General features: G+C 50.7%; 3 protein-coding genes across 4 annotated transcripts; 2 read left to right on the forward strand and 1 right to left on the reverse strand.

Annotated features, from left to right (window-relative positions):
* Window positions 1–3,751: 3,751 nt before the first annotated feature.
* On the forward strand, window positions 3,752–4,663 carry IUM83_11583 (Serine/threonine protein kinase; the record flags this gene model as incomplete). The annotated part of the gene is made up of 1 exon (XM_067936154.1): window positions 3,752–4,663. One exon carries the CDS (start codon window positions 3,752–3,754, stop codon window positions 4,661–4,663), a length of 912 nt encoding a protein of 303 aa, XP_067798644.1.
* Window positions 4,664–4,852: 189 nt separating this feature from the next.
* On the forward strand, window positions 4,853–5,383 carry IUM83_11584 (serine/threonine protein kinase; the record flags this gene model as incomplete). The annotated part of the gene is made up of 1 exon (XM_067936155.1): window positions 4,853–5,383. One exon carries the CDS (start codon window positions 4,853–4,855, stop codon window positions 5,381–5,383), a length of 531 nt encoding a protein of 176 aa, XP_067798641.1.
* A 6,460-nt stretch (window positions 5,384–11,843) lies between these two features.
* Window positions 11,844–14,093, reverse strand: IUM83_11585 (putative gastricsin, aspartyl protease family A01A; the record flags this gene model as incomplete). Of its 2 annotated transcripts, XM_067936157.1 has the most annotated exons (2): window positions 12,407–12,429; window positions 12,521–14,093. In XM_067936157.1, the coding sequence occupies 2 exons, from the start codon at window positions 14,091–14,093 to the stop codon at window positions 12,407–12,409; spliced, it is 1,596 nt and encodes a 531-aa protein (XP_067798640.1). The 2 variants fall into 2 exon arrangements, with proteins under 2 accessions (XP_067798639.1, XP_067798640.1); XM_067936156.1 differs by having other exon boundaries at window positions 11,844–14,093.
* Between the last annotated feature and the right edge of the window lie 8,592 nt (window positions 14,094–22,685).

Below are 22,685 nucleotides of genomic sequence, written 5' to 3' on the forward strand. Positions count from 1 at the left end.
GTAGTAGGACAGTGGAAGTAACAACTAAACCGATTAAAAACAAAGACAAAACAGTAAGTAACGAACAACTCGAGAGATCTCTATTATTCCGCAAAAAAAATCACATGAGTATGACGCAGATGACTCTGCGGTACGCGGTTTCACTACTGAGGAAGATGACGAGTCTGATGAGGAACGCGGCCGCTCAAAACTTTTCTCCCTGGAGCAAATCGACCGCCTTAAAGGCAAGGCTAGCGAGTTGGGCCATGATTCAAGATTGAGAAAGGTATGGCAAAGTTCTCACCGGAACAGCAACAAACCTGGCAAGACTTCGTCAACGTGCTCATCGAGGAAAACAAGCGTGCTAAAAGGCCGCGCATAACGCGAAGTGGTTCAAAAAACATACCCTCTAACAGTACTGCCGTGAATAGTGTGGAAACCTGAACAAGCAACATCCTCCTTGCCATAGCTCCTCAGAAGTCGCTGGCTCGGTCCACCCCGCGTCACGGTGGAGATCTCGGCCTGGGTGGAATCCGTGCTCACAGCGAGCGCATCGTTTGCGAATAGGAAAGACGTCGCGGCAATCGTCAAAACTTGAGAGAGACGCGTGGGGTTCGCTCGTTGTTGGGCTTGGAGACTTGAGCACAGGAGAGCAAATTTCAAAGTGAGGAGAATCGGGTAGGTGCTTCCTCGGGACACCAACGTACATACTGTACGTTAATACAAAAACGGGGGTGGTTGTGTCCTTGTACGTGGATCAAAAGCCTGGGACAGTTTACAGAGAGCGGCAACGTACTAAGGGCAGAGATATCCCGGAGGTTAGCCCAAGCGTCCCCAAATTTTCAGGAGTTACCGCCTGTAACATCTCCCTGGCGCCTTTATCATCCGGTAATTCCTTAGCCTTCAGAAAATAGAGACCCTTACGCACCTGTAAGTGGTCTTCGTGTGCGCTTAGGGTATTTAATACCTACATCACGCTGAGAGGCCGTTATTCTCTAGGATACAGTATTCGGGTCCGTGGCCATCAACTAGAGACTACTGTACACCTATAATAAATCAAGTAAATCAAAAAGCACCACAAGCGAAACTGTAAGTTTACTGGACATTGTACAGTTATAATTTATTGTAGATTGTAACGTAAACTAGGACAGAGTGGCAGGGCCAGCAACTGTATTTTGGTTAACACGTACGATACTTCTGTAGCGTGTCTCAACACAAAACGCGAGAGAGCTGGCTCAAAATCTCGCTTGAAAGGTCTGGAATATCCAATCCAAGTAGTATTGTGACCGACATCGTCTCGTGAGCGTTTGTAGAGCGCTGTTCAAGCAAGAAGCTACCAGCTGAGCGTTCAAACCGTGAGAACGAAAATGAAAGTGTAGTATTCTGCTATCACGTGAGTGTCATTCCAGTTGGTCTGGACCCGAAATTACTGATTATGTTTGGGTGTGTGACCTCAATATTTTTTCAGTTCTTACGTATTGTACATTATCGTACATCTCGTGGTAAAAACAACCGACGTAGAGATTTTACGCTTTCTAACACCTTTTGAAGCTAATCGGTAGTCGTCAATGATGACTACCGAATACGTACGTACTACATGTAGTACAAGGTTTTGCCGTTTGGAAGAATATGAACCAGTGATCATTGATTACTTGAGAACTTGTTGGAATGCGGTGTTACGTGAGGAATCGCTCCAATAGCCCTCTTCAGCAAACGCTTGGAACCTGAAACCTGAAACTTTTTAGTGACATTTTCCAGGTTCCAGGGAAAATACCTTGTGCGTACCACTTTTTTTTTAACTGAAGCCTCAACCCTTTCGCGAGCCACCTTTGTTAAATATACTATACAAATCTAAGTCAGTCAATTGTTAAAGGTCGCAAAAGTCGCCCTTTAACGAAATCACGGTACTGCGTACGCATTTACATCTTGACAGTTTTATTGAGCATATTACATGATCAATCTCCAACTGCAAACCCACCGCCTTCTACATGTAGGACAAATCATCAATGGTGCATGGCGTATTCATCATGTGAATGAATACAAAAGCATGTGATGCTCACGCTTATCATGCGTAAGCATAATGTGAATACGCCATGCCACATTGATGATTTGTCCTTGGTAAAAGGCCGAAAATGCGCCCCTTTTAGCGGGGGATATTCGTGCGTTGTTTAAGGGCGAAAAGTGCGCTCTTTCGTCGCGAAAGGGTTAAAAGTAAAGTTCAAAGATTACCCCATTGTAGTGATACCCGGAACTTGTCAGATCGAATCTTTCGCCCTACACAAGATCACTACAATATGAATTAGAGGTTGTAGCCCGCCCCGAAGCAACTCAGAGGTGGGCACGGTCAGCAACTCAATAGCTCGGACACGGGAGTGAGCAGTTGTTCGCAGGCACGGGTCGGAGATTTGTGCGCAGCGACGCACGCCCGAAGTTGGGCTTTGACTGCAGCTCGACCAGTAGCTTGGGCTTTGACAGGAGGAGTGGTGCGGGCACAGGCAGCACAGGGCACGTCGGCACTGTGGGCAGCAATTGTATGGGACCGCTTTGGCCTACCAAACTGAATATTCAGAATGGTTGGTTTTCAAGTTTGTGGTTCCAGGTGAACTTCCCTGAACAGCTCTGGAAAAACCTTTTCTTGGAACTTTTCTTTCAGGTTTCAGGTTCCAAGAGGTCATTATCTCGAAAACTCCAAATGGTTTTCAAAACATCATTTTGTTTGACGTAGCCTCAAATATTAGGTCAACGACTAGGCGTACGCACTGGAGCCACCATCATTGCTGGCATTAAAAAGAATGAAAACCGTACATCGTCTTCTACGTTTCAGAGTTCTTCAGGGGGAGTACGACTTTGTCCTCCTATTGGTGCTGATTTCGTAGTACCAATACTTATTTTCGATAAAACAAGGAACGCAGAAGCTGAAATTCTAACGCTAACCAGCGAATACTATGCGTGGTGATATCTATAGTGGGTGCGCAGAGCTATCTACCTCACCGCCAGCGTTCAAAGGCGTAGGTAGACTGATACTTTAGGGAACGGACGAAGCTGGTCGCGCACCGGACAAATCTCTCACTTACCATGACATTGTAATGGACTAATCCGATCGTGTATATGCCAAGGCCATTGAAGTTGTTGCCGTCGCCACTGTTAAGGTTGGGAGAGGTAGCCGATAGCGTAGACGGCAGCAGCGTCACTGCTACAGCTTGAATCTCACGCCAGGGCATTCCGTACCCGTATTAATGTTGGCGTGTGCATGCATGTATTGACGGGTGCGAGAGACCACAGTCGGACACATGCTCAAGTTAAACGGAGACTTGGGAACTCGTGCACCTATTGAAATCGCGGGGTTTTCTGTTTGATCGTATACTTGGAACAATTAGTTGTTCCTCGCAGCTTGGAAAATAAAGTACGTAAGAAGAATGAAACCCAACCGATTAGTAATGAGTTTGCACGCGCCAACACAAACAAACAATCCTACATACAAAATGCATCGAGATGATGAACGTTCTGGTGTTAGTAAAGAGCACCGGGAAGCGCTGAGGATACAAATTGCTCGGGATACGACTATCCCAACCACGTTCAAGCTTGGTCGACAATGGGATCAGGTTTCACAACCGTAGTACATATACAACTTCAACACTGGTCACAAACTCACCTATGTCAACGCTACCAGCTTACTACGACTCACCACGAGCCCATTGTTTCGCCTTACAGCTGCAATGCCTACACTCGAGACTTCCACTTTCCATTTTGCCCGCCTGCCCTCAAGAAGAAGATGAAGTTCCTGATCTCCACTGCCGTCGCAGCCGCCGCTCTCCTGACCGCCGACGCCGCCGACTTGTCGGACTGCGTGGCCATCAACTTCACGCAGCGCACCACCGACTTCACGTCGCTCAACGCCGTGCTGGACTTGGCGGTGAGCAGCAACCTGCTGTCGAGCTTCATCGACGACCCGCTAGTCATCGAAGAGACGAACGTCGCGGCCGAGTCTTTCTCGCTTCTTGGCATGGACTTCACCTTCACCACTGACATCAAGGACCTCAACATCACAGGCATCACGACGGTGGTGCCCCGCCACATCAACGTAACCTCGCACGACACGCTTCAGCTCGGCGCTGACTTCTCCGGCAACCTGCAGGTCTCGGCCACCATCGAGGTGGAGGTCACGCAGCTCAACCACAAATGGTACCAGATCTGCTGGACCGACATCCTGCACCCCGCGACTTGCGCCCCGGCCGTGATCGACGTGGACGTCACGCTGGGACTTGACCTGCTCACGCTCGGACTCAACGGCACCTTCGACATGCTCGGCTGTGCTGCCGGAGTGGCCACCTCCGAGTGCACGAACGTCACGGTGAGCAATATCCTGACATACGCGTTGACGAACCAGTTCGATCTGCTGGTGTCGCGGTTGCTCACTCGGTTCGTGGACGCGTCGATCCAAGACATCGCGGTCGGATTCGACTCGATCACGGCGCTGGACTTCGCCTTCAAAGACGAGAGCGTGCTCATCTCGCAGCTCACGAGCGCTCTGCTCGACTTCTCAGCCGACGAGATCAACAAGAAGGGCACGACGTACAAGATCGTCATCGAGGTGGTGGACAAGGTGGCCGCCGCCGTCCTCAACAAAGTGATCAAGGACAAACTCAAGCCCGAATTCGGCGCCACGTGCCTTGGAACGCGCTAAACTTTGGTAAACTGTCGTGTGTCGGATACTTCTGCTAAACTTACGGTTCTAGGCTAGGTAGGATGCAGTCCTAGCGATAATGAAATTCGTGTTCAGTCCGACTTGCTTGGTGCTGAGTGGTATCGTTGGATATCTGTGCAGATCCTGTAGGATATCCTACCTCCCACTCGCTTATCGGAGACCGTCGATATGGGCGCCGAGTTGGACGATGAGGAGCGAGTGCCGCTGCTAGCAAGCGTAGCGGTGGTGTGTCGGGAGGTTCCGCGGGTTGCTCTGGAGCAGCGAGTGATGAGGAGGATCGAGGCATTCCTGGACGGCTCGACGAAGTATCCGTTCATGTTTTCGTGTGGCATGTCGCTTGGGTTGGTGAAGCGTGCATTTGCTAGAATGGGCTGGGATCGAGATCGTGTCGTGAAAGGAATTTATCAAGCTGCGAGTGAAGGGAAGCTGGACGTCGTCAAGTGGCTTTGCGCGATGGGTGAGGTAGAAGGCCACACCCGGACCATCGATCTCGTTAGGGAAGCTGGTCCGTGGTACATGAGGCTACAATGGAATGGGTCTGATCCTCGGGCTGGCTACCTGCCGTTGAGTGTAGCAGCGTCAGGAGGCCATCTTTCTGCAGTGCAATGGCTCACGGGAGTCGGCGCTCTTGTTGATCAACAAGACGAAGAGGGCCAGCAGCATTGCATCAGGCTGCGTATAACGGGCACGTGCTCGTAGTGGAGTGGCTTGTGGGTAAAGGAGCATCTACGACTATCAAAGATGAACGAGGTCGCACTCCGCAACACGAGGCTTCACGAACAGGATCTGTCACCGTCGTCGAATATCTTTCAACTAAAACCTCCAAGACACTCGAAGAAGATGCTAAAGGTCGAACGCCACTGCATTTGGCGGCTGAAGGTGGCTATCTCCCCGTTGCCCGGTGCCTAGCTCAACACTATTGCGTTGTCACTTCAATAGATCATGGCGGACGCACCGCTCTACATTGTGCTGCCAATGCAAAGGAGGAGAATCTTGAACTGGTAAAGTTTCTCTGGAAAATGGTTGCCAGCCATTTGACAACGACAACTGGGACGCACAGCTCTGTATGGCGCTCTCATCAAAAGGCATCGTGAGGTTATCTCGTACTTCTTGAAGGAATGCCTCTCAGAGAAGGAGCCACCCCAGTCGACTTATCGCAATCTCTTCTTGTAGCTGCAAGGGCAGACTGGGTTGGCCTCATGAAGTACCTTCAGAAAGACCTTGGAGTAGATCTGTACTACGTCAACGCTCACGGGCGAACGGCTCTTCACGAGGCTTCCGCTGGTGGGGCGACCAACTCGATTGAGTCACTCTTGCAAGGGTGTGAGAACGTCGATGTCGTGGATTCGTTTGGAATAACACCAATGATGGAGGCATGTAAGAATGGTAAATTCAGCGCGGTCCACCGGCTGTTGAGGGCTGGAGCAAGTTTAGGTGGCGTGGATCTTGCTGATCAAACTGCACTTCACTACGCAGCCAAGAACGGCAACGAACGCGTCGTAAAGATGTTATTAGATCACCAGGCAGACACAAACCATCGCGATGCACGTGGATGGAGACCAATCCATTGTGCGGCTGCAGCAGGTAGCGCAGAAGTTGTAAAAACGCTAGTTATCAATGGTGCCAGTGTAGACGCTGACAAAGTCACCGGGAGGTACCCCGCGCAGGTTGCAGTCGAGTTCGGTTATTTTGACATATTTCGATACCTGAAGACGCTCCAGGCAGTTGGCGTCCAGCAAAGGCTTGCAGACACCACAGTGGATATTCTGGAAGTTGCACTCGATCCAGACGACGACTACAATACAGAAGGGATATGGCTCGACTCGAGGGTTGAGATGAAGAAACCAATTGGGTCTACTAATTTCTTGGAAGAGCTCAGTCGATGGTCGCGCCTGAATCATCCTCACGTCGTGAAGTTGTACGGTATATGCCGAGGAAACGCTACATTTCATACTGGACCATCGTTTGTCTACGAGCAGCCTACTGAAGGACCGCTTCTTGAGTATCTTGAAATGACCGGAAATATAACCAACTTCGTCGAGGTATGGAGCAAGCTGTATCAAGCAGCACTTGGTCTCCGGTACGTACATGACAGAAATGTCATTCACGGGAATATTTCCTGTTACAGCATCGTTATAGCAGCCAATGGGGTCGCCAAAATTCGAGATTTGGGAAGTGAAAACGTCTCGAAGCCACATCATCTCGCATATACATCGCCAGAAATGCTCGCAGGCTTGCCACCTTCATTCGAAACAGATGTGTACGCTTTTGGTATAACTATTGTTGAGGCATTGAAAGACACACCGAGTATATTGGGGATCCATGGTCTTGAACTCCAAGATGCTATTTTATCAGGAAAATTGCCGCCGGAACCAGAAGCCATGACTACTAACCAGTGGACGCTGGTCCAGCGTATGTGCTGCTACGACCCCCGCATGCGCTTGTCACTCGCTGATGTCGTTCGCGAACTTGAAGTCATATTACACGAATACGACATGAATCAGGAGATGTCGTGGAAGACGCTTTTGGATATTACGCTTGCCGATACCGTCGTTAGTCGAGATTCCCTATCGATTGTATCGAGTACTCTCGACAAAATTGGCGAGATTATAAAAGCATCAGACCCGATGCATGGAAATTTGCATGACCGTCTAGTGAACGTCGTCGTCGATCTGAAAACTCTGAATGGCTCACCAACCGAGCGCTCCCTTCAGCAACTCAGCCAAATCATTATGTACTTTCACAGGCGAATTCAAAGTGCAAATATTGGTTACACTCAGGAGTGGCTTCTAGCATCAAGCCGTCAGATCGCAGATGATGTTTTCATACTAAACAAAGCCCTGGATTCGTTCATGGATGGCATGAACATTTCACGCTCGACAGAGCTGCATAGGTGGGAAGACAAGTGGCGCATTTGGCAGACACAACAGCAGAAGGAAATACTAAACGTATTGCAGGAAGTGCCAGATGTGCTGACAGATCTCGACGAGACAAAAAACTTCAATGAATCTCTATCATACTTAAGCTGCGAGCTGAGTAGGTATCCAACAACCTACACGAAAGATAAATCGGTTGATTTTTCCAGCGTGGCTTCTTGCATTAGTTCTCTAGCTAATTCAAAGACTAACTGGTTTATACCAGCATATGAAGTTGGCTTCGATCGGTTTAATGAGTTCAGTCGGGGTGCCTTCGGTAAAGCGTTCCACGGCATATGGAAGCGATCACGAGTCGTGGTGAAAATGGTGAGGCTGATAAACGAGGAGGAGCACGCAGCGTTTCTAAATGAGATTGAAATCTGGAGCAGGCTATATCATCCACACGTGGTGCAGCTGTTTGGCGCTTGCCATATTGGGCAACCATTTTTTGTGTGCGAGTATGCTGGTGGCGGGCAGTTGGATGATTATTTGCACGACCATCCTGGTGAAGTTTGGTCAATGTTGTATGAGGCAGTTTTGGGTTTACGGTATCTCCACGTGAAACATGTGATTCACGGTGATCTCAAGTGCAATAACATTTTGATCGGCAGTGATGGGCATGCCAAGTTGACTGATTTCGGACTGAGTACTTTAAGCACCGTTGGGCCTGAAAGTTCTGAGACGGAAGGCAGCGACGCCTCGAAAGTTGGAGCCATTCGATGGAAAGCCCCTGAAGTTCTGCGTGGTGAGAAGGCGACATTTGCATCGGATGTCTACTCGTTTGCGATGTACATATTGGAAGCGGTGAGCGGAAAATACCCGTGGGGAATGACACTGGATCCTGTGGCGAAGTATTTCGTATTGCAACAAAAGCGAATTCCTCAACGTCCAGAGCAGTGCAGCGAAGAAGTATATGCGCTGGTGCAGCACATGAGTCGCTTCGACCCGACTGACGGCTCTGCTGGCCTCCCGGGCCATGCGGCTCCACATTACCGTTCCCGACGTCACGGATCGGCGCAGGGTTGTGATGAACGAAGTAATCGACAGATTGAAGACATTTTGTTGAGTCTGAGGATCTGGTATCCGTGTGAGGTGCCTTCAGATTGCTTTGCTCTAAGCGATTTCTCGTTGACACGCGTTGAAAGGTTTATCCAAAGTTGCAAGGGTTATGCGATAATATTACAACTTCGAAATTGTTGAACGAGGTATTTGGTAATCGAGAATCGAAAACAGGTCATCATGATCCATACCATACTGAAAGGACCCCAATCACGAGCTTTACGTTGTCGCTAAGAGGCTCTGTAGGCTGCTCAAGTTCGCTGACACTGAGGGATGCCAGTGATTGACTCACCGACAACTGTGAGTTGATACCACTAACTTCTGTTGATCCTTGTTTTCTGTCACCGTGACCGACAGGTCGTTGTAGCTGCAGGTACCGTTCGTGAAACTGCGTTGCTGTGGAATCTTGCCCATTGCTGTTGGCGATAACTGCTGTTCCATTCTGACGTTTGTTAGCGGAATGGCTCACTGGAAATGACTCCAAATCTTGTTCTTCGTGGTGGACGGAGCATGTTCCTTTGAAGAGTCCTCTAGCCTTCGCCATCACCAATGGTGATTGACCATACTTCATCAGCAGTCACTGAGCCATTCGTGACCTCGGCATGTATAGATTAAAGATCACACAAGTTTTACTAATCGCGAATCAGTTAGGTTTGGATAGCCGGGCGGTAGTACGCTTTCCTTTATCAATTGGTCTTGCGCACGTTTCGCGATCTCACGACAAGACCTTGTAAGAAAATATTCTATCGACGTATACCGGCAGATATCTACATATGCAATTTGAAGACTAGATCGCGGCACTATCTGCCGCGCCAGTCGTCGCTTATCCTTTTGCCGCGACCAAACCCCGATTGCTCCATTGTCAAGCGCAGAGTTGGCGTTGAAACAACTCAGTTAGCGAGTTATGCAGGAACTTAATGCGCAACATTGCACTTCAACAATCCTTACATGTGTTATGGACCGATTGCGGATCGTGCACCAACGTGTACTTTGTGGAGGTTAATGTCTTCTCCTCGAGGTCAGTCACGCTAAAGAAGAACAAGTGACGATCGCCATTGAACCAAATGTGAACTCGACCAACCTCTTCAGCTAAATCGGAGATCTGGACGTAACCGTGCAGTCCTAGTCCGAATAGCTTTGTTGTAGAAGTCGAAGTAGTCCAGGACGATCTTGGTGTCCCTGATGTTCTGCCCGACCAGCTTCTTTGCGACGTCATCAGGCATCAATTTATTACCAGACCAGATTTTGAATTGCAGATTGAGGAAGCGGCCAGTGAAAGTCTCCATGTCTTTGGCTTTGGTCAACGTGGCCTGATGATTCGCATCACTAACCATTTTGGTCAGTTCGACGTCGTCGAAACGAGCCCACAACCTGGAGAAAGCCAGCACCTCGTCGTCAAGCTTGGTCACGTAAGACGCCCAAAATGCTACCGTCAGGACTTTTAAAAAGCTGAGTTCCTTCCTCTTTGAGCTTCAGAAGGTCAAAAATATCGTCTGTAGTTTTTTCTTTGGCCATCCATTCTTTGAACAAAGAATCTCTCAATCTATTGGCAACCGTTTTTGAATTTTGAACTTTCATTGCAGGAATTATCATTTTCACGAGAGCAGCATCGTTGTGGGAGTTTTTCAGTCGTAACAGTAGTAACTCGTACGGGTCTGTCTCCAGAAGCCTTACGTAGAAAATCCAAGCTTTTAAGATCGGGTCTTGCAACACTTTGTCGTCTTGTTTGTTCAGCTCCAGAAGCTTAAACACATCGTCGGTTGTTTTCCCTTCACTCAACCAATGCTTTCTCTGAACCACCTCAATTTTTTTTGGCAATATTCATCGTGCTCTTGACGTCCCTGGCCCCAGCTATCATCTTCGCGAGACTTACGTCGTCGTAGCGAGCTTTAAGCGCCAAAAACACCGTCTCATCCGGATTTTTTTACTCCCAGCTTAGCTACGTAGGAGATCCAAGAGTTCACTGCCGCGCTCTCGAACAGCTTGTTTCCTTTCTCGTCAAGTTTCAGCAATGCATAAAACGTCATTTGCCGTTCTTTCACCAGCCAACCACTTCGCAAGCTGGGCATCCTCCAATTTTCCCGCGATTGTCCCAGTTTTTTGGGAGTTCTTAGTTGCAACAAGCATGTTGGCCAAACCTTCGCCACCATAGCGAGCCGACAACATGGTTACCATTGCCATTTCACCAACGCCAGGGTTCTTTTTGTTCGCCTTCATCACGGCTGTAGCCCACTTTTCAAATTGCGCGCTGTCGAAAACGTTTGGCCCGGCCTGCGTAACCTTGAACTGATTGAAAAGGGCGTCCGCAGTCTTTCCATCGTTGGTTTTGAGTTTGGCAAGTAGTGACTTCGCTTTTGCACTGATCTTGGCCATCACTGATTTTGCTAGCCCTGCTAGTGTAGCAGATTCAAACGCTCTGTCTTCGGAGTTTTCACCAGTTATCAGTATATCGAGTACTCTCGACAAAATTGACGAGACTATAAAAGCATCGTATGAGGTGAGGTCAAAAATCTTCCGTATACCGTACACGTATGTTGCTGATTCGCAAATCTTGGGCGATACATTTCCTGTAATCCACAGTAAGCCTTGAGGATACATGTAAAATAATATTAGAACTCCAATAGAATAATAATATTGCATCGCCCCAGATTTGCGGAACAGCAACATACGCGTACAGTACATGTATTGTGCGTTTTCTCCATACTCATGCTCTACAGAATTGTAGGTTCATGGCCCACACTAATTAGTGCCTTCAAAATGGGTCAAGATAATTGTATACTATAATACAAACGCTCTCATTACATTTCGGGAAGATTTACCCACACTAGTGACGGGGGAGCAACCAACCAGTCGCAAAAGCGAGGCCCATAGTCGACCAAGACAAGATGGCTGTTATTGCATGTACATATACTGTAGTGACGTAGAGAGGGTCGGGACGTACGTACGTCGGACAAAACAGGGAATCTTTACGACCAAGGGCTGAGAATGGTGTGGGTTTTAATCGATTATTTAATAGTATAACACTAGTAAATCCGGATCAGGGTGTCTGTTTGCAAGACATTCAGACTGCGCGATTACAGTTTCATATCCGAATCACCAAGTCACCGTTCATATAGCACACAGACCAGTTTTTATTCATCGAGGCTAGTCTGCTCATTCGTCTTTCCGATCAACACAGTAGCTCATTAATTCGGTCCCATTAGACGCATACCTTCGCCTCCCGTCGCGTTGTTGCCTCGGTATCGAGCGACACGGTACGACGGATTGAACGCCCAGGAAAGCGCATTCAGCAGGCCTTGCGAGTAGAAGCACAGTTCCGACAAATACAGCAAGAAACTGGCGGTAACCCAGTCTGCGCCAAAGGCTTGCAACCAACCGAAGAATGTCGGGAGGAAGAGGGCTGCAACTGTTGCTACACAGCTCGATAGCAGCTGACCACTGCTACGTCGGGCACGTTCAGCCTGAGGCGGCAGTGACTGGCCAGCAAAACCCGTGTACGCAAGGTACACCGCCGTACCGGCAAACGTAAGTGTCAGCGTCGCTGGCAAGTAAAACAGGAAGACACGCGCCCATCCTGGGCTGTGGCCAACGAAGCACGCCCGGCAAGGGCCAGCTCCATCCGGGAGAAAGCCGATGACACCCGTGAGCAGCGAGAACCCACCCGTGAACGCTGCAGAACACCAAATCACGACGTGGTACACCAGTTTGTACTCGACAGTGCTTGACTGAGTCCATCGGACCGCACGAATCAGCTCCAACCCAACAGCCGCGCTGAACAACAAAATAGCGGTCCCAAAAAACTGCTGCGTGCTCTTCAGCAGCGCGCAGAAGAAAACATGCGTCTGGTGGGCCCTCCACACACCAGCGATCCAGAGTGTCAAGTTGTAGCCAAGCGTGCACACCGAAAGCCAGAAGAAAAGAGAAAACGAGCGGAAGCCGCGCAGGATCGGGTACTGCACGAACGATGACACGATGAATCCGGAGCCGACCAGCGAGAGACCCGACAGGAACAGAACCAGCACCGCGTGGGTATCCATGTCGTACATGTTGAAGCTGTTCTCGAAGAACGGCGACGCCTGCTTGGACGGCAGCGCGTCCGTGTCGTCGCTGCTCACCGTCTCCTCAATGTCCTCCACGCCACACAGCGTCGAGTTCGCGGGGCACGCAAAGCCCATCTGCTTCTTCTCGACGTCGTACAGCGAGTAGAACTTCTTCATGAACACGTCGCCCAGCACCCACATCTCCTGGCCGCTGGGCTGCACCAGCACGATGCACGTCAGTCCCACACACAGGGTGTAGTCCGAGCCTTCCAGCACGTAGTAGTGCTGGCCTCCAACGCCAATCCGCAGCGGCGGGAAGTCCTCGGGCGCGCAGAGGAAGCACTGGAAGCCGTACTGCACGAAGCCGCAGTAGCAGCCCTGGTTCTGAGCGAAGGTGGCCACCTCGTAGAGGAAGTTGAGGTACAGCGTGCCTGGGATTCCGATCAGCGACGTGCCCGAGTCCACGAAGGCCACGCAGCCGTCCGCGCAGGCGTTGCGGTGCTTGCCCACGTTGACGCTGTGCAGGTGGATGCGCCAGAAGGTCCACTGGCCGAACTGCGGCAGCACGTCCGTCATCTGCCAGGTGGCGTGCAGCGCGTCCATGAAGTCCTGGTCGTAGCCGCCCAGGTGCAGCTCCGAGCCGTTGCTGTTGGGGTCCGGGCTCAGGTAGAAGGCGAAGACCGAGTCCAGCTCCGGGTACTGCTCCAGCAGCGCGAAGAAGAGCGGCGGGTGCGAGAAGGTGGAGAGCCCGTCGAAGGCCAGGCCCAGCAGGCCGTCCGCCTTCATGCGGGCCATGGACTCCTCCTCGGCGTGCACGATGCCGACGGTCGTGTGCCTCACGTCGAACTGCGCCACGCGCACCACGTCCTGGCCGAAGTGGCCGCTCACTTTGCCGCTGCCGTACTGCACGGCGAAGGCCGGGCGCGTGGCCGACTCGTGGAACGTGCTGGACTGCGAGTGGTTGAAGCGCTCCAGCCCCGCGCAGGCCTCGCAGCGCCGCCCGGGCACCCACAGGTCGCTCGAGCCCGTGTCGAAGCACACCAGCACCTCCTGCGGCGGCGAGCCCACGGCGATGGGCCCGAAGAACTGGAACTCCATGAAGTTCTCCAGCGGCACGTGGCCCTCGGCCGCCAGCTGCTGCGCGTCGTGCAGCGCCGTCGCTGCGTCTGCGCCGCTCTGCAGCGCGCTGAGGCTGCTGAACACGCCGCGCACGTCCAGCGTCTGCGGCCGCGAGGCCGGCGCCTGCGAGTGGAACTGGAGCAGCTGCTGCGCGCTGCGGCGGCGCTCGGTGGCGCGCAGAGGCACACGCAGCGGCGCGGCGAGGCTGCACGCCGGCAGGAGCAGCAGCAGCGCGAGGAGAGAGGCGAGCGCCCTCCGCGCGCAGGTGGCCGCCATGCTTGACGACGTGAGCGCTGGGCGGCAAATTGCGGAATGGCAACTTGGAGAAGGAAGAGACCTGATACTGGCCGCTGCCATTGGCTGAAATGCGTTTGCGCCAATGAGAGGAGGCCAGGGGAGGGGGAACGAGGCACGAACGTTCGCTGTCGCAAAAGATCGCGTTCGACTTTTTGCCAACTGTTGCTGGAGGAGCGCAATTTGACCTGCAACGCCGGCCAATCTCGCGGTGTGTTTGGCTTGTTGTTGGTCTTGGTGTTGAGTGGAAGTGAGAGTAATGCACAGTGTGAACGGATAGAATGGTGAGAGGCTGGGATAGAGATTGGAGCGTGGGTGCGCTTTTTTTCTTAGTTTTGCGAGCGATTTGCAGATGCAAACCCATGGGACTCAACCACGCATTGGCGATAACTTACTTATCACTGGTTTACGTTGTCACTAGGCTTAGTGCATGGATCTGGGGACCCGAGACTACATTGTCGCCGTCGCTGCTAACAGACCTTTATAAATACTACAATACTTAGTAATATATAAGCGCGTAAAACCCGAACGAAAACAAATTGCAGCATGTGCTTTCCCAACCAATGGCAACAGTTCTCGCCAGCGGTGACGACACGCAACACGAACGAGGTTCTTAGTCTGGGTCAGCATGAAGGACATTTAGTTCTTCCGCGACCGAGTTGATTCTAGGTCTCTCCTCTCTACCAACACGTATGCCTCTGCGCTACAATTTGCAGGACGTTGAGGAAGTTTACCATTCAAAACGTGATACTTCACGGCTACATCTGGTAACGTCCACTCAGTTTATCGCTACTGTCACTTTCAGCCAGGGTATTGTTACACTTCAGGTACCCATGCACAAAGCCCTCCGCGTGCGAATACCGCAGGCCTAACGCTGCTTCATAAAACGTGTGCCAAACTTTGTGTCGCAAATATCTGTTCAATTGGCCGTTGCCAGCATATTCACACACACACACAAAAAAATTTCGATTGACGTGGCATGCACCGTACAATAGCACCACATGGGGGTGATAGAGTCTGCGCTAGATCTCAATCTCATATAAGGAACCCAACTTGATCCTCCTCAGTTCGCATCACGATTTTCTTCATCACTACTTTCGATTGTTTCCATGTACCGTGGAAAATATCGCCAAACGATCCCCGATCGAACATACCGGAACTGTCGAAGCGGATATCGTATACGGGGATGGATTGGCAAGGTATCGGTTATCGACTTCTCATACGTTAGCTCACCAGCCTCGGGTGTACGGTAGCTCGTTGGTAGCTTGCCGAGCTCAAAACGAAGGTACGCCAACACTTCTGCTCGTTTCTTGTCGCCGTCCACGTCTCCCAGAGAGAGGGCAACTTTTCATGCTCTTCCAGCATTTCACGCCGCTGCTGTTGTGGACGAATTTCCCACTGGTCACGCCACTGATGAATTAACGATGATTGAGACAATCCTGCTACATCCACGAAAGTATTGATGTTGCGACGCACCGAGTAAGCATCTCCAGCTTCCTGACGGCTCGATGCCAAACGAGCAACTTGGATTGATCCAATGCCTTGTGCTGACTCCAGGCAAGAGCTGAAGAAGAGTTGGATAGTACCGTATTATTGAACATATTTCGCAGTTAGCGAACTCTGTCGAGTCTTTAGCTGACCAAACACGTCTTTTAACCGATCGTACACATCTCGATTTATGGCATCTAGAATCATTGAACCATCGCACATGTCTTGAAGTTGTGCGAGGAGGCTCGATATTGTTGCCACTGTTGATGGTGTTTCCACCTTAGCACCTTCAAGACTAACCCACACGCGAGCAACTCCCATCAAGTTTAGCCAGACCCAAGTCACTCTGCACAGGCATTTTTGAAGTGGAGGTGAACACTTCAAGCCTACGAACCACGTCCAGTGCTGAAAGTCGGTAATGCGGGTTGAAACAGCACTTTCGCACAACCCGTCGGTAAATAGTCTCGCTGCACTTGACAGGCCGCATTGGAATGGTGCGGATATTTAAGACGTGATGTCGCACAGCGCTATCGGGCATATCACCCCATGGCCATTTACAGCTTGTGCCTTCGAGGGTGCACATCCCCAACTCATAGACGTCTGGCTCAAATGTTGTCTCCCCCCTCCCCGCAATACTTCAGGAATCTCCCATTTGATCGCTCCATTACGTGAATGCTTATTTGTTGGTCCCTGCTCAATTGTTTCCAGATATTACTCGGCTTAGCCCAAAGTTCATAAAGTTCGCAAGACCATCGCGTCCGACAAGGATGTTAAATCTCCATGAACAATTCCCCTCTGATCCAGATATTGCAAACCTAATACCGCCTAATACAGCTTATCCCAAACCGGTTTGGGATGGTCACGCAGATAACAGTGTAGTTGATCACTCGTTGCGTTCTCGCTGGTGATGCCTCCACGGTTGGAACGAAGTACGAATTCAATCCGCATATCATCAGCCTAGATGAAATAAACTACGATTCTTCGCTGGGAACAACCAGGATCGACGCGCCAGTCGACATCATCAAGAGAAGAATGAGTTTTAATTAAAAGGTTGCCAAAGCTTAATTAAAATCATCTGCATGCGTTAGAATTTTACGGGAGAATAACGACGCTTGCGAACGCGGAGGCCGCCGATCGCATCTGGAATATATGCCTCATACTAACAATGCGACACACTTTGGGAGATGAGGCAGCGTTGGACCTCCAATATTTGCACGACCGCAGCATCGTTCACGCTGAGGTTTGCTGTAGCTCGATCATAATTGCTATAGGTGGGGCTGCAAAAGTGCGAAATTGTCATACCGAGAGCGTGGGTCTGGATCGCTTGAAATGGACAGCTCCCGAATTACGTTCGGGATTCTCTGTCTCCTTTGAGTCTGACGTGTACGCATTTGGTAGCACTATCGTGGACGCTTTTGAAAATGAATAGTGCTTGTGTGGGATTTAACGGGAGTGGCTCTATATGACGCGATTCGGCCTGGAATGATTCCGACTCGGAATTTCCGAGTAGACCAGCTCGGATATCAGTAGGTCAATGGCAGTTCGCCAAAGAAATGTGCTCGTACAGACCCAGGAGCCGGCCTTCAATGACTGAGCAGACTGGTGATGGTGAAACACGAGTGATGCAACTCTATCTTCCATGTCATCGCTTGTTACTTCGCTATCTTGGAATAATAGCTATGATGTTTTCGTTGGCATGTCGTCGGTGGTAAAATAATGCACGGAATTGAAGCGAAGTGTCAACTGCGATACACACCATGAACCGCGATGTGTATAACCGGTTGAATGACGTATTGGCATCGCTAGCTGGTCAGCTCAACACACTAGCAGGAGACGTAATTCATCGAGACAGCATCATTTTGCCAGATTTGTACTTTTGTATATTCTTTTCCGCGCTCTCTCCAACGAGTTTTTTTTTGTTCCACTCGTAGCCTAGCTGACGCCAACCTTGCCCGACAGACCGTTCTTCTTTACGCGGCTGGCGGCGGTCATGCCGATGTATTTAATGTAGCAATACTCAGCGGAGTGGATATCAGTTGCTACGATAACCGAGAGTGGACACCTCATTACTCAATTGCTGCAGGGCACCAAGCTACCACTGAGGTACTTTTACGCCAACACGCAAACGAGAGCAACACTATTCCCAGCAAGACCGCGCTGGTTCTAGCAGAGGAACGTGGTCACGCCGATGTGATTGACGCTCTACAAAGACGAAAAATGATCGGTCGATATGACAAGCACTGAATAGTTGGACCACATGAGGATGACACAGTATATACCGTGTCTCAACTTCGTTTTGGAACGCAGCCTGCTCTTCCTCTGTCCGCAAATTCGCAGTCTACCACCACATCTGCATGTCTCCATAGGTCATAATACACCTTGCCAAACCCACCTCGACTAAAAGCGTCGACCTCATCGAATGTTACCTCGTACTCGGGAATATATGGTTCGCTGCTTGAACTAATAAGGGGAGGAGGTAGTACGCACGATGCGCACATAGCATTTTCCATCATGTTTGACGAACAATATGTACTTAGCGAACTGCTCACCCAGCTCCGGGAATGAGGATTGAGTCTGTAAATGCTGCGCAATGAAGAGAATATTCAATGAACTACCCAATTTCATGCGTGAACTAGCGCTTCCTCCACGCTCTAAAAGTTGCGTAAGCCCATCAAGCTGCCCGTGACGACTCGCTTCAATAACGAGCGCCATGACTAAAACGTCTGCTCCATTCACAGTAGTCGACGAGTCGAGAAAAAGAGCCAAACACATTACCACCCCACCTGCCGCGGCCTCGAGAAGTGCCGTCCGTTCAAACTCATCCACATAATCAATGTCCACTCCGAATTCCCCGCTCACCACCTCCAAAATGTCAACACGATCCGCATTTGCAGCATCATCAGAGCTTTGCGCAAGTCCGTCTGCGATGGTCTCTCGTCTCCCCGAGAACTCAACCACCTCGAATTTCTACTCCACAATGGCGTAGTGCAGTGCGGTGTTACACCACTTGTCCACGTCGAAAGGTAGGATTCCATGGCCAACTAGAGTCTGCACCAACGCGACATTTGGCTCAGCGACACAAATTCCCCAGTGAAGTGCAGTGCTGTTGTTCTCGTACTTCCAAGCCGCTGGAAAGGCTTTATCCTCACACAGCCACCCACTTGCCCCTTATTGATAGCGGTTTTGAGCCCCTAGGCTGCCTCTTCCGGGTCCCACCCGACCGATCCACCACCAACTGGGCGAATCTCAACGATTCCCCCCATGCCCCACAAAATGAAAAGCTTGGGGGGTGGGGGGGGGGGGGGCATTGTGCTCGTTGAGACTTTGCAGCTCAAGCAATAAGAGATGATTCACAGCATCAACACGAAGGAGCCCGGCTCGGAGATTGACCGATCGCATGGCAGGGCGTGGGGCGACCGTGGGGCTGAGCAATCCAAGAGAAGGCTTGTGCGTCGTGCTCATCAGCAGTCTCACTACGGACGCATGGGAGATGTACGCGCAATGGGCAGAAAAGTTATGGTGACACTCCCGTCGGACACGAGCAGTCTCTCGGGGGAGTATCGGTGTTACATGCAACTCAAAGCGAGCAGTACCCGCACGCTCTTCTCGACGGCTCCGGCGTCGCGTGTTGTGGACAACCGATTCCGCTGAAGTGGCCGTGACGACAATGGTCGAGACGCTGCTGAATCCTGGCCCCAACTTCCCTCGCATCCACGCTCTGACTCCAGGTCAAGCCATCTGCGATTTGCACGACCTCTGGGTCGGCGTCCGGCTCGCCATCCCTGTCGTGTCGACCAGCAGCGTCTTCGCAGTTTTTCTCCTTTAAAATTTCATTAGCAATCATACAAAATTGAGGACCCAAAGACCCTCAATTCGCAAATCAGTTGCAATGTGTGAAGCCACAGCAACTCTAGTAAGTACAGTACGACATCGTTTTGGAAGAATCTCGGAACCCGAAGCATTAAAACTTCAACTGTCACAGAGGGACCAGAAGCAACCAGAAGCAAACAGGAGCAAGCGAACGAAGCAGGTAAGCGACGAGAGCGCTAGCAACGTGCAGAGCCACCACGACTCACAAGAATGTTGTGATTAGAAAGAAAGATGGCGCGAAATGTGTGGTTCCAGCTAGTGGATGAAGAAGCTCGCGGCGCGTACGCGGGTACCAGGGCAACATCAGTGTCATCTGGCGGTGTCACTGATATTGCTTATCTCCGCAAGGCAGTCTGGAACTCTGCCAAGATCGTTCTACCCACACATGCAGTTGCAGCCAACATGCGAGTTTTCGCCAAGAGCAGTGTATGACGACGAGAATGGGCAGCCTTTGGAGGAGGATTCTCCAATTGGTTTGCTCGGTGCAGCGACAAGAGAGGCGCTCATCGTGGTTGTGAACACACCGACTGCGCTGGAATTGACTGCTCGAGTCAGCTACCCCCCTTTTCTGAAAAAAAGCGATTGAGATTGCCAACGTTATGTTGACGCACTACAGATATTTTGAATTGGAGCTGGGCGCAGACGATACGACAAGAAGGAATCTTCGTGATGTTCAAGTGCAGTTTCAGCGACCCGAGCAAGGATTTCTCCGTGGCTGGACAGAACGAAGCGCGAGTGCGAAAGTCATCTTTGTGAATGAAGTACTGCATCGCATGGAAGCGATTGATCAAGCAGACAACGAGCACGAATACCAGTGTATTGTTTTCGTGGTGGCGGCAACGATCTTTCATGAGTGTGCTCACTTGGCATTGCGATGGAAAAACATCTTGGACAGTCCATCCAAATTCTCATACGAAGTTGGTGACTTCGTGGAAAAGAAGCTGCTCGAAGGCACCTGTCGACTGAAAATTCAGCAAAGTACCCGAGCCTTGTCAAAGAAGTCCAAGAGGAGCCGTGGCATATGGACGAAGGAGATGCCCATTTTGGATGTGGTGATTGATGACAAAGGACTGAGCGTTATTCGAGCAGATCACTTGAACAAGTTCTTCACCCCTGGAAAGCTTTGTGACAAAACACTTTCCGCTAGAGCGTACGATGTATCGAAGAACGATAGGGGCTACAGCTTATCTAGACGCTGATCGCAAAAGACGTCGGACACCGCCAGAGGATCCCAACATTATGATGCCTCCGCTTTGCGGTAACTCCAAGAATCGACTAGCACCAAGGAAATTATCCGCCTAACGACGATTCCCATGCCATTGTTCAGTCTTGGCCCTCAATCTTGAAGGTTCTGCCCTTATCATGTGGAGGAGTCTCTGGACAACATCGTCAAAAGCGGAGTAGCCCAAGGCTGCGCTACTCGTTGGAAGAGCCGGAATGCGTTATGTGCTGTCTGCGTTGGAGTGGATCGGCTGGGAGATCGCCACAATCGCCACTTGCCAAAAAGAAGTTTACAAGCCAGAGATCGTCAAAGCAAGTGGGGACGTTCGATTGTGTAGTGTTGCGTCGTCTACATCAAGGACCTGGTGGAAATCCGCCGCGGAAAAGATAGCAGCGGTCACCAACTTGACTAAGAAAAAAAAACTGTTGTTCGTTCTTGCGGAAGTATCTCTTTTTACACCACCCGTGATTACACTATTGTTGAAGCCTGCATTTACAGCCGTGGCGCTATCTGTTACAGCAGTCGTGTTTTCGTTATCGGATGAAAACATTGGGTGAACTTGATATCTTTTTCAGCTTAGCTTTGCCGGGAAAAGTATCGCCGCAGGTCGTTCAGAGCGTCAACGAGTTCCTGTGCCGTTAACCTCTCACTCGGGTTTGGCCGGCATGTCCCTTCAACGAGAGCAAAAGCCTCCTCGCTAAAATTTTCAGGACGCTTCGGAAGCTTGTGTTTCGCGACGACAAAATACCTCACTAGATCATCATCTACTATTGTTTTTCCCCATGGCATGTCCCCACTGACGGCTTCGAGGATGCACATTACGACCGAGTAGACATCCGACGCGAGCGTTGGCACCCCCCCAACCAACACCTCAGGGGCCTTCCATCGAACGGCACCTATCGCCGCCTGTCCGTCACTAACGCGCGCGGTGCCAACCGTTGAGCTGAGCCCAAAATCCGTCAGCTTCGCATGGCCGTCGCTACCAATGAGAATGTTGTTGCATTTGAGATCCCCGTGCACTATTCCACGGGAATGTAGATACTGCAGTCCTAGCGCTGCTTCGTGAAGTTTCGCCCACATTTCGTCCAGGTGGTCGCGTGAATAGACGTTGAGCTGGCCACCTCCAGCATACTCGGACACGAAAAACGCCTTCCCGACGTGGCTCGCGCCGAACAACTGGATGATGTTCGGGTGATGCAGTTTGGACCAGACTTCAACTTCATTTCTGAACGTCTCTGAGCATACCTCTGTTGCATCGCTACTAAAATCTGCTCCACCTGAGGAGTCAAAGTAGCCGTTATTGGGGTGAAAGGGCTCCACTACTTTAACCGCTACTTCAGCGCCCAACCACGTTCCACGGTAGACTGTACCAAACGAACCCCTGACAAACGCACTGCCAACATGGACTTCGTACGCAGGGATGAACCATTTCGGAACCTTGGGCGCTGAGACGGAAGACTCGGGCAGGATCAGCGATTCACGACTCTGTAGCTCCATGGGTTCTGTACCAGCAATCGCCACACCACGGGTGTTGGTGTCTGGTAAATAGCTAGACGGGTGTCTACTGAATTCGAATCGCAAATATGCCAGAACTTCCTCTCTCTCCTCAGCACTACTAATGTCACCTAAAAGCTCGGGCAAATTTTCCAGCTTCGTGAGCATCTCTTGCTGCTGTTGTTTCAGGCGATATAGCCACAAAGCTTGCCATTTGTGCACTGCGCCTGATCGACTCAACCCCACCACATCCATGAATATATCCAAATCTCCGTGAACAGAAAATGTGATGTCAGCTCGTTGTCGACTCGCGGCATGGCGAGAAGCTTGAGCCGAATCTAGCGCACTCGTGCGTTTGAGTCTTCGATGCACTAGAAGGAGCAGTTGACCAAATCGTCGGACAACTTCTCTTTTTGGTTTATCGTATCGAGATTGAAGCTGCTGAAACACATCATCCAGGCGGTCACACACGTCTCGGTCCATAAGGTCGACCCCAGATA

Source organism: Phytophthora cinnamomi, assembly GCF_018691715.1.
Source record: "Phytophthora cinnamomi strain GKB4 chromosome Unknown Contig8, whole genome shotgun sequence".
NCBI lineage: Eukaryota > Oomycota > Peronosporomycetes > Peronosporales > Peronosporaceae > Phytophthora > Phytophthora cinnamomi.